Source organism: Choloepus didactylus, chromosome 8, assembly GCF_015220235.1.
Source record: "Choloepus didactylus isolate mChoDid1 chromosome 8, mChoDid1.pri, whole genome shotgun sequence".
Classification (NCBI taxonomy): Eukaryota; Metazoa; Chordata; class Mammalia; order Pilosa; family Megalonychidae; genus Choloepus; species Choloepus didactylus.
In genome coordinates, this window is record NC_051314.1 from 83,043,262 (window position 1) to 83,057,351 (window position 14,090).

The 14,090-nt window shown below is 47.7% G+C and overlaps 1 protein-coding gene across 1 annotated transcript; it reads left to right on the forward strand.

Annotated features, from left to right (window-relative positions):
- The first annotated feature begins 809 nt into the window (after nucleotides 1-809).
- Nucleotides 810-8,586, forward strand: KRT84 (keratin 84). The gene is made up of 9 exons (XM_037845649.1): nucleotides 810-1,358; nucleotides 2,852-3,060; nucleotides 3,539-3,599; nucleotides 4,111-4,206; nucleotides 5,102-5,266; nucleotides 5,407-5,532; nucleotides 5,990-6,210; nucleotides 6,688-6,719; nucleotides 8,240-8,586. Exons 1-9 carry the CDS (start codon nucleotides 810-812, stop codon nucleotides 8,584-8,586), a joined length of 1,806 nt encoding a protein of 601 aa, XP_037701577.1.
- Nucleotides 8,587-14,090: the final 5,504 nt, after the last annotated feature.

Genomic DNA, 14,090 nt, shown 5'->3' on the forward strand with positions numbered 1-14,090 from the left:
CTGACTTGTGGAAGTCCTCAAGATAAATCTTCCTCCACGCCATGAGGTTAGAGACTATCTTTCTCATCTCTGGATCCTCAGCATCAAGCACACTGCCTTGTACAAAGTAGGCACTCAATAATTGTTGAAAGAAAGAATGAATGAATGAATGAATATTCTTTGAGTGTCTCAAATAAAAAATGAGTTTAACTGAAGATTCAACTCTCATATAAACAGCCAACCAGATCATGGAGGATAGGGAAAACACCATGAAGATTTTCTGACCATTTATCTCATCTACAGAGACACAGTAAACTGTATTTTTCCCGTATCATTTCTTACTTCAAGCTCTGCAGACCTGTTTCTATTTTGCCCCCTAATTCCTTGAGATCCTCTTGCTGGAGCTGTTACCATCCTAACTTTCCAGTGGTTAGCCACATTTGCAGTGAAAAAGCCTGTTGGATTTATGAGCAAAGCAAACTAATGTCCCCATAAGGCAATTATGGTAAACTTGTGGGGAAAAAATAGGACTATTTTTATGTTTATGTGTTTTAAACGTTTATAGGCTTGATGTTATAGCCCTGTTCCTGATGAGAACAGGTGTGTCTGAGGTTTCCTCATTGTTAAGGAGGTTACAGGCATGAAGAGTTTCTGCTAACCACCCAAGCTCATAAATGCCAGCAAACGGCATTTTTCATTTTTATGGGGCCAATCCTCAGATCCCTACACACATAAAAGGGGCAAGAGGGATCCACTAGCTTCAGAGGGACTCCTAGCTCCGGTTTTCCCCGCTCGACAATCGTTCCTCTGCTCCCACACAGGAAGCCATCATGTCCTGCCGCTCCTACCGAGTCAGCTCTGGTCGCCGGGTGGGCGGCTTCAGCTCTTGCTCAGCAGTGACACCCCAGAACTTGAACCGCTTTCGGGCCAGCTCTGTCTCCTGCAGGAGTGGGTTCGGCTTCCGTGGCCTTGGTGGCTTTGGTAGTCGGAGCATCACCTTTGGATCATGCTCACCCCGGATAGCAGCTGTAGGACCTCGTCCTATCCACTGTGGAGTTGGCTTCGGTGCTGGCAGTGGGGCAGCCTTTGGCTTTCGTGATGGAAGTGCCGTTGGTCTAGGGTATGGCGCTGGCAGTTGTGTTGGCCTGGGGTTTGGAGCCGGCGGTGGCCTTGGCTATGGCTTCGGCGGCCCTGGCTTTGGCTACAGAGTTGGAGGACTTGGAGTCCCAGCAGCCCCATCTATCACAGCTGTGACTGTTAACCAGAGCCTGCTGACCCCTCTCAACCTGGAGATTGACCCCAATGCCCAGAGAGTGAAGAGGGATGAGAAGGAGCAAATCAAGACCCTCAACAACAAATTTGCCTCCTTCATTGACAAGGTACCTATGATAGCTCAATCTCTGGGTTTGGGATGATGGCCCTCTCTCCCTTAAAAAGAACAGGCTCGGGCCTGGGGCATCAAAACCTCAACCCCATATCCTTCAGGTATCAATCAAAGGCATCGTGGTGTGATTTTTGGGTCACTCTGCTGCAGGGTATGGACAAGCTTGCGGAAACACTGCATGGTGGGATAGGCTAAGGCAGGGGCTGTATCTTCTGGGGGAAAGTGGACCTTCCAGCCAAATAGGATGGCATTTGGGCAAACTAAGACCTAGCATCTGGACTTAAAAATATCTCCCAAATTAGAAATGATAGAACCTTAGCCAAATGTTGACTGATATATGTTTTAAAGGCTTTATCTTTTGAGATCCTCATGCTCTTTTTGAGATTTTCTGTTTCTGAGGCTGGCAACCTCATTTGTACAACTTTAGGAGAGTGAAGAATGGAATTGAGTAATTTCACATACAAATCAAAGAATTCATTCAATAATCTGGAATTTTTTTAATAATGAAATGTTGTCAATTATCTGACATTACGTATTCAGTCCATAGAACCAGATTATTAGTTCTCATTGCCAGCTTACGGTATTGAAGACACAGGCTGAGTTTAAACTGCTCCAAGCTGTGAAGCTCAGATAATGAGCTTGTTCTCTGGGAATATGTAGTGAGGCAAACCATATCATTCAGAAACAAGCAAAAAAGCCTTTTCAGGCCTAAATTAAATTCACTTTGGAGTCCACAAAGGGGAGTAGCCACAGCCCCACCTACTTGGGGTATCAAGACTCAGCCAGAGTTGCCTCAGGTGGGGGACACTATAGGGAATGGTCATTGGTAGCTGCTGATCTTCAGTCTGATGTAAAGGAAGAGTGATGTAGACAATCCAAAAGAACTGACACCCCACAAGCCATGAGCATGGAGCTGGAACCCTTTGATTGTGTTTGATATTGGAAATTAACTTCTGTGAGCTTCAGTTTCTTCATCTCTAAAATTGGGGGGTAGGAAGGTAGAGCAAATGATCTTTATGTTTTCTTCCAGCTTTACAGCCAAAGTAATATCTGAGATGATGGGTATGACTTACAATCTCTGAAGCCCCATCCCAACCCAAATGAATTTCACTCTGCTCTTCATTCTCTGCTAGGGCTGATTTTTTGTTTTTTTAGATATAGGCAAAGCATATGATTAAGCAGAACGAATCTTTGTAACTTCTTAACAGACTGCCTTACACATTCTTTAGATGGTAGAAGGGGAAGTGGTGGTGAAGTGTTTGGGTTCAAAAGCTTCTATTTGTGACTGAGCCTGGTTGAGCATGAGGAGGGGGTCACAGACCCACCCTTCTATCTTCTACCGAGTTAGATGAGGGATAAAACTCAACAGTGGAGAGAATGAGGCCAACCTGTGGTTAAGGGTCATCTGAAATCATCTGAAGAACTGATAGACATGATGGTGACCCCACTGGTCACTTCAATTGCCATTTTTTACCCCTTTGAATTTAGGTGCGGTTCCTGGAGCAGCAGAATAAGCTCTTAGAGACCAAGTGGCACTTCCTCCAAGAGCAGAAATGCACCAGGAGCAATCTGGAGCCCCTCTTTGAGAACTACATCACCATGCTGCAGAGGCAGCTGGAATCAGTGAGTGGCGACAAGGTCCGGCTTGAGGCAGAGAGGAACCATATGCAGGACGTCCTGGAGGGCTTCAAGAAGAAGTGAGTGACATCCGGGCTGCAGCCACTAAACTCAGATGAGAGCAGCTGGAAGGATCAGGGCTGAATGTTAGTTACAATACCAGCCTTGGGACAGGGCAGGGGTCAGCGAAATGTATGGTGAGAGGGGGGCTCCTCCTACGTAGCTCTTGAAAACAGTGACCAGGTTCAGCATTGAATTGGGTGTCCTCCCCTGTGATCAAGGGCATGATGCTAATTCTTTTCTAACTGAGGAGCATAACAATGGTCCAGATGTTCACACCCCAAATCCTAATTTGAGAAAGTAAAATGGACTGGAGAACTGAGGGCCACTGGCTCATAAAAGTACGTAAAGGTGGGAGAGAGGGGATGACAGCATGGGGGTGGCAACAGAGAGCCATGCTTCCACCTGGAGCGATCTTAAGTGGTTCACTAGGGAGTTAGTTATCCTTGACTCTCAATTCAGAGTAAGAACTTCCCTTCTTAATGCTTGCCATCCTAGGTATGAGGAGGAGGTGGTATTCCGGGCCAATGCTGAGAATGAATTTGTGGCTCTGAAGAAGGTAAGACAGAGCAACAGATCCAGGCAAACTTCTCCTCCAGGCAGGCAAATGTTCTCAAAACCCTCCGTGCCAGGAACTTCCCCAGGCATCCCTTTGGAATCTGGGTCTACTCACACAAAGACAGTAGGACCCCTAAGATCAAAACATGTTCCCTTTACATTTCTGATTTGGCCTTAATTGCTCTGCAAGAGCAAAGATCCAAGGAGATGACCTTTTAAGTATCTTGAATTTTCCAGATTTCCCCTTGCCTCTAAATAAGCATCAGGACTGAGATTATATTTAGAGAAAATGTCCAGGAGCCACTGGGGGAGTTTTCACATTCTAGTAGAGAGAACATCAATGGTCACTAGGCATCAATTCCATCCTATGACTTCAGAACCCATCCCGGAAGCCCTGGCCTGGCCCTGTGGGAATTGGCCTGATCTTCACACCCATCTCCAGACCCAGCCAAGGTGGAAGGTGCAAGAGACATACAGGCAATGAGTATTTTGTCTTTCTCTCCTTTATGCAGGATGTGGATACAGCTTTCTTAAATAAGTCTGATCTAGAAGCCAACGTGGATGCACTAGTGCAAGAGATTGACTTCCTGAAAACTCTGTACATGCAGGTGAGGGCTCAGCCTCTCTGAATCACCCAAGGAAGGAGCTCAATACTTGGCCTGAACTCTCTGAGGGCTTAGTCTGGCGCGGCATATTTTCAAACATTTGGTACCAGATGTCTTTCCTCCCACTCAAATCTATATGCTCTCTATGCTAATGTATCTGCAGGTAGAGAAGGTAAGATAAGCAGAATTCTCAGAACCCTGACTCAGGCTTTTGAATAAACTCCTTGGATCTGTATGGTCCAACTCCTTATTAGGCATTCCAAAAACTGAGTTCTAGAAACCTCACTTCCCATCTACCAATCAGAAGACTCTGGAAAACTGATTTGCTGGGAGACGTAAAGAAAAAAATGGTTTTGATCTAATTAGCTAAACCAAGTTGCTCTTTTTGCTTTGTAAGTGGTCTGTTTTGTCTGGTAGAGACCCAGACAGAGCTAAATTTCTGGTACTGGGTGAAATGAGCTTTCTTCAGCCCTTACCTTGCAGCCCAGTATCCAAGTTCTATTAAGGACTAAGGATATGTGAATTTCTAGACCACCGAGTTCTGAAATATAGCCAGCCCTCAATGATCCATGACCAACACAACCACTTTGTGAATAACCTAAAGACAAGTTTAAGTCCTAGCATGGCTCCCAGTCCTCTCCACAAAGTCCCTAGGACCCCAAGGTTGGAATAGTCACCTAAGTAAATTAGGATGTTATAAGGATGTCTCCAAAATACATGAGGGTTCTAAAGTCAAACTCGAATGGCAGTCTCCTCCGCTGCTCTGCTCTGAGCCAAGGATCCAGAGCAGGCTGCAATCTTCTCTGCTCCTGACATCACGTTCTGGGACCCCTATATCAGAGTCCAGGCCACTGAGCGGGGCCCTCAGCCCATCTGCCTTGCTGATCCCCCAACACAGGAAATCCAGTTGCTGCAGTCGCACATCTCAGAGACCTCGGTCATTGTGAAGATGGACAACAGCCGGGACCTGAACCTCGACGGGATCATTGCCGAGATCAAGGCCGAGTATGAGGAGATCGCCAGGCGCAGCCGGGCCGACGCTGAGGCCTGGTACCAGACCAAGGTGGGCAGGGGGTGCTCGGGAAGGGGTATGGGCAGTCCTGGGGGTAAGACTCATATGAGGGAGTGGGCCCAGAGGAGGTCTGAGGCCCCCAACTCAGTGACCTGATCTTGAACCCATGGCACACATCCCCCTCCCTCCAGTATGAGGAGATGCGGGTGACAGCCGGCCAGCACTCTGACAACCTGCGCAGCACGCGGGATGAAATCAACGAGCTGACCCGTCTGATCCAGAGGCTGACAGCAGAGATCGAGCACACCAAGGCTCAGGTGGGCAAAGGAAATGAGAGGGAACACCAGAGAGGGGAGAGCCAGGGCTCCAAACTGTGGAGAGACCACCAAGGCCCACAAACAAAGTCTGGGAAGCTTCCTGGAGGAGGAAATATGGAAGGCAAGAGGAGCCTCCCGTATAGAACGATAGGTCTCGCATAGACTGAGAGAGGGAAGGTGAAACAGAAAGAACAGGTTTATTCCCTGGACCCTGAGGATCTTGGGGCAGCAGGAATTGGGTAAGATCAGTGGGGATGGAAACTAAAGAAAAGCCATGCCACGTCCCCAGTGACATCAAACCATAGTGGCATCAGTCCCTAGGAAAGCAGAGACCCGAAACTCCATCCCTGGCTTGGCATCAAGCTGTGTTCCCACCAACAGGGGGCAGGGTTTCAAATTTCCCAAGACCCCCCGCCTTGGTTCCTCAAAGCTCACCTGCAATCTGCCTTCCTTGCAGCGTGCCAAGCTGGAGGCCGGGGTGGCCCAGGCGGAGCAGCAGGGTGAGGCGGCCCTCAACGATGCCAAGTGTAAGTTGGCTGAGCTGGAGGCCGCCCTGCAGCAGGCCAAGCAGGACATGGCCCAGCAGCTGCGTGAGTACCAGGAGCTGATGAATGTCAAGCTGGCCCTGGACATCGAGATCGCCACCTACAGGCGCCTGCTGGAGGGCGAGGAGAGCCGGTGAGCGCTCTTAGTGCAGCAGGAGGGAATCAAGTCAGACTTAGGCATCCAGAAAGACTAACTAAAGGGTGGGGAAAGGGTGGTGGAAAACCAGGCGAAGAATTGAAGAATTTCCAAAATGAGCACTCTCTGGAGGTGACAACACCTTTTCTGCAAACATTAGTTGGGGTTGCCCTTGGCAAGGGATTAGAGGAAGGCTCTAGATCTGCAGCTCCCAAATGGAAGTGCATAGACAGACTGTACCAGAATCGCAGGCAGTTTTTGCTTTGTTGGCAGGTTTGTTTTAAAAAAGAAGAAGAATATGTTTCCTCAAATATTTTGATTCAATAGTTTTCTAAAGTTCCTGGATGCATGCACAGGCATGGGGTGAGAACCATCGGTTCTCTTGATCACTCAGCCAAGAAAATTATTTTTATAGCAAGTAAGATTTTCAGGGATAACAGTGCTTGTCAACCGACTTGTTTCTTGTCTCTCCAGGATCTGTGAAGGTGTCGGACCAGTGAACATATGTAAGAAACTGAAGTCTTTTTCCCTCTTCATCAATTCCTCTCCTGGGGCCCTCAGAATTGCCTTTAAACTGGAGCCCACACTGGGGTCAGGGGCCTGCCAGGAGGTTGGCTGGGCTGGGCCTGCCAGGAGGTTGGCTGGGCTGGGCCAGCCAGTCGGGGGAGCAGGGACCATCAGGCCCCAGACTGGCAGGATGTCCTTGACCATGGCCTGAGACCTCCCCGGAGCCCACCTTCCCCAGAGTGAAGTAGTCACAAAGGTTTGCAGCAGCTACAAAGTGTGAGAAAGCCCCAGAAGAAAAACAGCCATTCTTGTTTTGATGGCCTTGTCCTTCAAGGGCAAAGGCCAGGGAGGGGTGGAAAGACCAGTGCTAGAGAGTTCTCTCACCTCCTGACGGCAGAGGAGGAAACACAGCTGAGTGGGTGTCCCACCTGCTGTACCCGTGATGCCCCAAGCATGCAGGGCACTGCACTGGGTACTACAGGGTGGGGTAGGGGCACAAAGAAGCACAAGACTCAGCCCCTGCTCTCTGGAGCTATAGTCTTCTTGAGGAGATGAGTGCTATCCACCATCACCCTACTCCTCAAAGGATCCCTGGAGAGAGGATCAGGCTCTGGCATCCCATTTTTCTCACTCAGAGAAAATACGTGATTTGCCTGAAGTCACAAAGCTAGTCATCAGCACAGCCAGCATTCAAACCTGTGTTTGGTTTCTGACTCCAAGAGCACAAATATACACCTGCATGTGGTGGTACTTGGGTCCGACAGAGGAGAGTGCCCGCCAAGGGAGGCAGGTGGCAAGGAATGTCCTTCTGCAGGAAGTCAGGCTTGAGTGAAGACCCGGGGTGGCGGGACGGGTTTTGGAAAGAGGAGAGGTGCCCTCCGCAGATGGGGGCTGGTCTAAGCAAGGTTTAGTGCGGTTAGGGTCCTGGGGCATGGAGGAGACCATGGAGGGGCTGGGTGGAGACCAGAGGGCCCGCAGAGCATGGCTGCAGACTCTGGGCAGGAAGAGCTGGTGTTGGAGGGGTTTCTTGTGTGCTGGTTTAGGTGGGACTGTGAGGACCACCGAGGGGTGTAATCTAATTGGAAGAGAAACCCCTCTGCTTTATGGAGGCCGCTGCAGCCGCTACCTGGAAAATCTGGCTCCCTGCCTCCTCACACAACTCAGCCTGACCTGAGCTACATCTAAGTGACAATTTCTGGATATATGCAAACATCTAGGGAATTGGCTGAATTCTTCCATTTTAATCTGGATGTTTGACCTTAGTATAATCACAGCCTTTTTAGTCACCCAGACAAGAGGGGGGAAGGATATAGACAACAGGGATCACTTCAACCCGGGGCCACTTCCCCTGTTGCCAAAAGCCCTTTACCCCCTCCTCCCCAAACCACCCTTCCCAGGCTGCGGACTCCCGAGGTGCAGCCCCAGCGGGGAGCAGGGAGGGCTGGGCCCCGGGGCCCCAAGGTGAAGAGACGCCCCCGAAGCGGCAGCCTCTCTGACGGTTTGTTTCTTCCTTCCGCAGCGGTGAGCAGCTCCCGGGGCGGCGTGGTGTGCGGGCCCGAGCCCTTCCCCAGCGGCGCCGTCTCCCGCGGCGCGGTCGTCTTCTCCAGCAGCAGCAGCTCCCGCTCCACCGGCGGGGTCCTGACTTCCGGCGGCGTCTGTGCCTCGAGCCTGGGCGGGGCCCGGGTCGCCGCGGCCGGCGGGGAGCTGCTGAGCTCGGGCGCCAGGGGCGGCTCCGTGATCGTGGGCGAGGCCTGCGTCCCCAGCGCCCCCTGCCCCCTGCCCAGCCAGCGGGGCTTCAGCAGCTGCAGCGGCGGCCGCAGCGTCCGCTTCGTCACCTCCACCACCTCCCGCCAGACCAAGTTCTGAGAGCTGAGTGCTGACAGCCGCTGCCGAAAGAGGAACCATCTCCAAGTCTCCTGCTCCTATCCCTCGGGGCGCGTGGGCTCTGTGCCTGAGGGGCTCCCAGCCACCCCTCCTGCCAGGAATCCGACACCCGCTTCTCCCCAGGGGTTGCTCTGCCTGGCCCAGTGTCCTCTTAGGGGATTTTTCACCATGTAGATGCCCCATCTGCAGCCCCAGCTGACTCCCAGTTTCCTTCCTTTGGAGCACTCCCCATCCGGCTAAACAGCCTCAACAAACGCAGATTCAAAAAAAAAACAATCAGTCCATCTAGGGAGAAAAGGAACAGTTCAAAGCCAAAAAGAATGTGCTGTGGCACTCTCATCATCCATGGCTGGAGATTAATTTGGAGAATCTAGTTAACTGTCCATACTGCAAGCGGCTTTAGCCTGTAGTCCTTTGTGTTCTTACTCTTCCCTCTCCCTGGCAGGAGAAGGTTCTTTCCTTCTCTTCCTAACCCAGAAGGATCCAAAGTCCTCAGTGGCCCAAGGGATCCCTTGAGATGGTTCCCCCAGTTCTCCCAGTGGCATATGTCCTGGATATTTCTTTTCCTGGGTGGGTGGTTTTACTCGGGCCTCTGTGTCCAAAAGGTGGGTGGGGTGCAGGTGGAGAGATGGCCTCTGCTCTGCACCATGTGTCCCTGCCCCTATTGGAGTTGTGAGGCCCAGTGTTGTCTGCTGCATGAGGGTTTGTGTCTGCAAGTTCCGGGGAGGGCTGGGGGTGGGACTGGGTTGCCTGTTTGTACTGCTCTTTGTGTTCCTGGGGTTTCAATAAACTTGCCAAGGTAATTTCACAAAGACTCTGGCCTCTCCTTCTGGATCCTCCTGGACTCTGCCAGCAAGCCAGCCTACCCTACTCAGGACCTGCCAAGGGCAGAAACTGGTGTCCTAGGCAGAGGGGAAGCACTAAGGATAGGAGGACTCAGGCCCTTCCCTGCAGGAGCTAATGATTCAGCAAGGGGTAGGAGGCATGTAACAAAGCCTCCGCAACAAACGTCAAGCAGCCCACTTCTCTCCAGGCATCCTTCTGCACCTCAGAGATGCCCTCCTCCTGACCAAGGCAAGCCCTTCCACCTGTTCCCCAGGTCCCATCTCCTCTAGTTCCTCTGGAATCATTGCAAGGACCTCCTGGTCTTTCTACCCCCACTCTTGTCCCCATCCAATTCATTCACCATGATGCAGCTAGGGAGATCTTTCTCACATAGAAAACCGATCATGGATCTCCTTTGCTTATAGTCCTCAGTGGCTCCCCATTGTCTTCCAGAAACACCCCAAGTGTGCAAGCTCTGTAGGAGTTTCCAACTCCTGCCATCCCCTCCATGCTCGCCACTTCCAGTCTTTCACCCTTTTTTCAGTCACTCAACAAGCATTTGACAAAGTGCCTACAGCATGCCAGTCACACTGTTGGGAAAGTAATAGTGAACAAGATTTGGTCTTTGCTCTCAAAGCGTTCACAGACCAGTCTGATAGGCGGACAGCTAAACAAGCAATTATGATTCAACATGCTGTGAGCTGCATTAACAGTAGAATCAGTGCTACAACAGATAGAGGAGCGGTCCAGCCCAGACTTGGACCATCATTGAAAGTTTCCTGGAGAATGTGATGTCCCATTGAGATGTGAAGGATGATGAGTTCGGTGTTTTGAGAAGGGGAGGTGTTCCAGGCAGAGGCAAGAGCATGTGCAAAACCAAGAAGTTGGACAGAACATGATGAGCTTGGGAGCCTGCCCGGAGTTGAGTATGACCACAGAGTGGCAAGAAATAGCACAAGGTGGGTGCAGGAGTCAGCCAAGGCACCTCGTGACCAGCACCCTGGTCTTAGCTCCGTTAAGGCACATAGCTCATAATAGGAATTGTTTGCTGGTCTGCCTCGTCTCAAGAGAGTCCTGTTTTTTTAAAGAGCAGGAAGTACATCTTTTATCTTTTTATATTCTACCTTGTCCTGAGGACCTGCAGGTTACTCTGCTTGCAGGCTAAGGTCTGCCTGACTCAGACTCACCAGCCCACTTGACCTCCTGCTTCCAGGGGCTCCTGACTTCCCAGCTCACCTCCCATGGGCAAAGTCACAGCCACCACAATGGTGGCAGCAGCTCCCAGGCTGCACCCATCTGGGCTTGGTACCTCCCTTCAGCCAGACCTACATCTGTCCTGTGCCGACATCAGTTTCTTGCCTCAGTTGCAAACGCACTGTTCATTGCCTGCTCTGTGACAATGGAGCTGTTCCCTTTAAGTATTTTTTCTCTGCCAGCTGCCAGAACGTTAAGCTTTGTCAGTAGACATTGCAATAAACATTGGAGAGCCACTGCAGAAATAAGGGACTCTCCTTCCATTGTGCTGTCTCAGCAGGCTCCTGTGCAGTTAGTTTCTCCAGGGTCAGGTTCCTGAAGCACAGACAGCTTGTACAGTACCGGGCTCCTGCAACAGCCAGCATTTGATGAAGTTCAACATCCATTTCTGATTTTTAAAACACCAGCTCTCAGCAAACTCACAAGAGAACTTCCTTAACCTGGTAACAGGCATCTACCAAAAAAACTTACAGCTAACCATGTACGTAAATGGTGAAAGACCAAATGCTTTCTCCCTAAAATCGAGAACAAGATAAGGACGTCTGCTCACACTACTCCTATTCAATATTGCATATGCCTTCTTAGCCATTGCACTAAGGCGAGGGAAGGAAGGAAGGGAGGGAAGAAGGAAGGAAGAAAGGGAGAGAAGGGAGGGAGGGAGAGAGGGTGGAAGTCAGTCCATATAGGTTGGAAAAGAAGAAATAAATGTTTCTATTTTCAGAAGACACAATTTTTTACATAGAAAATCCCAAGGAATCTTAAAAAAAAAAAAAACCCTAAAAGTACTAATAAGTGGGTTTAGCAAGGTGGCAGGATGCAAGGTCAATATGTAAAAATAATTGATTTCTATATAGTAGCAATGAACTTTTGGAAATAACAAAAAAACTTAAGTACCATTTACAATAGCACCCAAAAAATGAAATACTTATGTATAAACCTTTTAAAAGTATGTGAAGGATCTGTCTACTGAAGACTACAAAACAGTGAAAGAAATCAAAGTAGACTTAAATAAATGGAGAGCTATTCTGTGTTCGTGAATTGGAAAATTCACATCTCCCCAAAGTGTTTTAAAGACTTAACAAAATCCCAATCAAAATCCAAGCATGATTCTTTATAGATATCAAAAAGCTGATACTAAAATGTTTACAGAAAGACAAAGATCTAGAAGAGACAAAAAAATTTTGAAATAGAAGGATAAAGTTGGGGGACTCATACTATCTGATATGAAAACTAATTATCAAGCTACAATAATCAAGATAGTATGGTATTAGTAAATGGACTAGAGTCTAGAAATAGACCCACCAATATATGATTGATTTTTTTCATAAAGATACAAATGCAATTCAATGAAGAAAGGATAATCTTTTCAACGAGTGATGCTAGATAATTGGACAGCCGTATTTTTTTTTTCATTTTTATTGAGATTGTTCAGATACCATACAATTATCTAAAGATCCAAAGTGTACAATCACTTGCCCCTGGGTACCCTCATACAGCTGTGCATCCATCACACTTAATTTTTGTTCAATTTTTAGAAACTTTTCATTACTCCAGACAAGAAATAAAGTGAAAGATGAAAAAAGAAAAAAAGAAAAGGAAACTCTAATCCTCCCCTATCCCTAACCAACCCCCCTCAATTGTTGACTCGTAGTATTGGTATAGTACATTTGTTACTGTTTATGAAAAAATGTTGAAATACTACTAACTGTAGTATATAGTTTGTAACAGGTATATAGTTCTTCCCTATATGCCCCTCTATTATTAACTTCTAATTGTATTGTCATACATTTGTTCCGGTTCATGGAAGCGATTTCTAGTATTTATACAGTTGATCATGGACATTGCCCACAACAGGATTCAGTTTTATACATTCCCATCTTTTGACCTCCAACTTTCCTTCTGGTGAAATATATGACTCTGAGCTTCCCCTTTCCACCTCATTCGCACACCATTCCGTGCTGTTAGTTATACTCACATCTTGCTACCAACACCCCTGTTCATTTCCAAACATTTAAGTTCATCCTAATTGAACATTCTGCTCATACTAAGCAACCACTCCCCATTCTTAAGCCTCGTCCTATATCTTGGTACCTTATATTTCATGTCTATGAGTTTACATATTATAATTAGTTCCTATCAGTGAGACCCTGCAATAATTGTCCTTATGTGTCTGGCTTATTTCACTCAGTATATTGCCCTCGAGGTTTTGTCATCAACCCAGTTTTTTTTAATATGGTTTTGTTCACTCACCATACATTCCATCCCAAGTAAATAATCGATGGTTCTCTGCATGGTCATACATTTATGTGTTCACCACCTTCACCACTATCTGTATAAGGGCATCTACATTTCTTCCACAAGGCAGGAGGGAGAGTCAAAGAAGGTAGAGAGGCAAAAGAAAGAGGGAAAAAAAATGACAGCTAGGAAGCAGCAAAAGGAAAAATAACCTTAAATCAAAGTAGAATAAAGAATCAGACAATACCACCAATGTCAAGTGTCTAACATGCCTCCCCTATCCCCCCCTCTTATCTGCATTCACTTTGGTATATCACCTTTGTTACATTAAAGGAAGCATAATACATTGATTCTATTAGTTACAGTCTCTAGTTTATGCTGATTGCATCCCTCCCCCAATGCCTCCCCATTTTTAACACCTTGCAAGGCTGACATTTGCTTGTTCTCCCTCGTAAAAGAACATATTTATACATTTTATCACAATTGTTGAATACTCTAGATTTCACCAAGTTACACAGTCCCAGTCTTTATCTTTCCTCCTTTCTTGTGGTGTCTCACATGCTCCCCACCTTCCTCTCTCAACTGTATTCATAGTTACCTTTGTTCAGTGTACTTACATTGTTGTGCTACCATCTCCCAAAATTGTGTTCCAAACCACGCACTCCTGTCTTCTATCACCCTGTAGTGCTCCCTTTAGTATTTCCTGTAGGGCAGGTGTCTTGTTCACAAAGTCTCTCGTTGTCTGTTTGTCAGAAAATATTTTGAGCTCTCCCTCATATTCGAAGGACAGCTTTGCTGGATACAGGATTCTTGGTTGGCGGTTTTTCTCTTTCAGTATCTTAAATATATCACACCACTTCCTTCTTGCCTCCGTGGTTTCTGCTGAGAGATCCACACATAGTCTTATTAAGCTTCCTTTGTATGTAATGGATTGCTTTTCTCTTGCTGCTTTCAGGATTCTCTCTTTGTCTTTGACATTTGATAATCTGATTAATAAGTGTCTTGGCATAGGCCTATTCATATCTCTTCTGTTTGGAGTACGCTGCCCTTCTTGGATCTGTAGTTTTATGTCTTTCATAAGAGATGGGAAATTTTCATTAATTATTTCCTCTATTATTGCTTCTGCCCCCTTTCCCTTCTCTTATCCTTCTGGGACACCAATGATACATACA

Excerpts from the sequence above, each read along its gene's own strand:
- KRT84 (XM_037845649.1), top strand. The coding sequence starts at position 810 with ATGTCCTGCCGCTCCTACCGAGTCAGCTCTGGTCGCCGGGTGGGCGGC. Across the intron at positions 1,359-2,851 it reads TTGCCTCCTTCATTGACAAG|GTGCGGTTCCTGGAGCAGCA; the intron begins GTACCTATGATA and ends CTTTGAATTTAG. Across the intron at positions 4,207-5,101 it reads TGAAAACTCTGTACATGCAG|GAAATCCAGTTGCTGCAGTC; the intron begins GTGAGGGCTCAG and ends CCCCCAACACAG.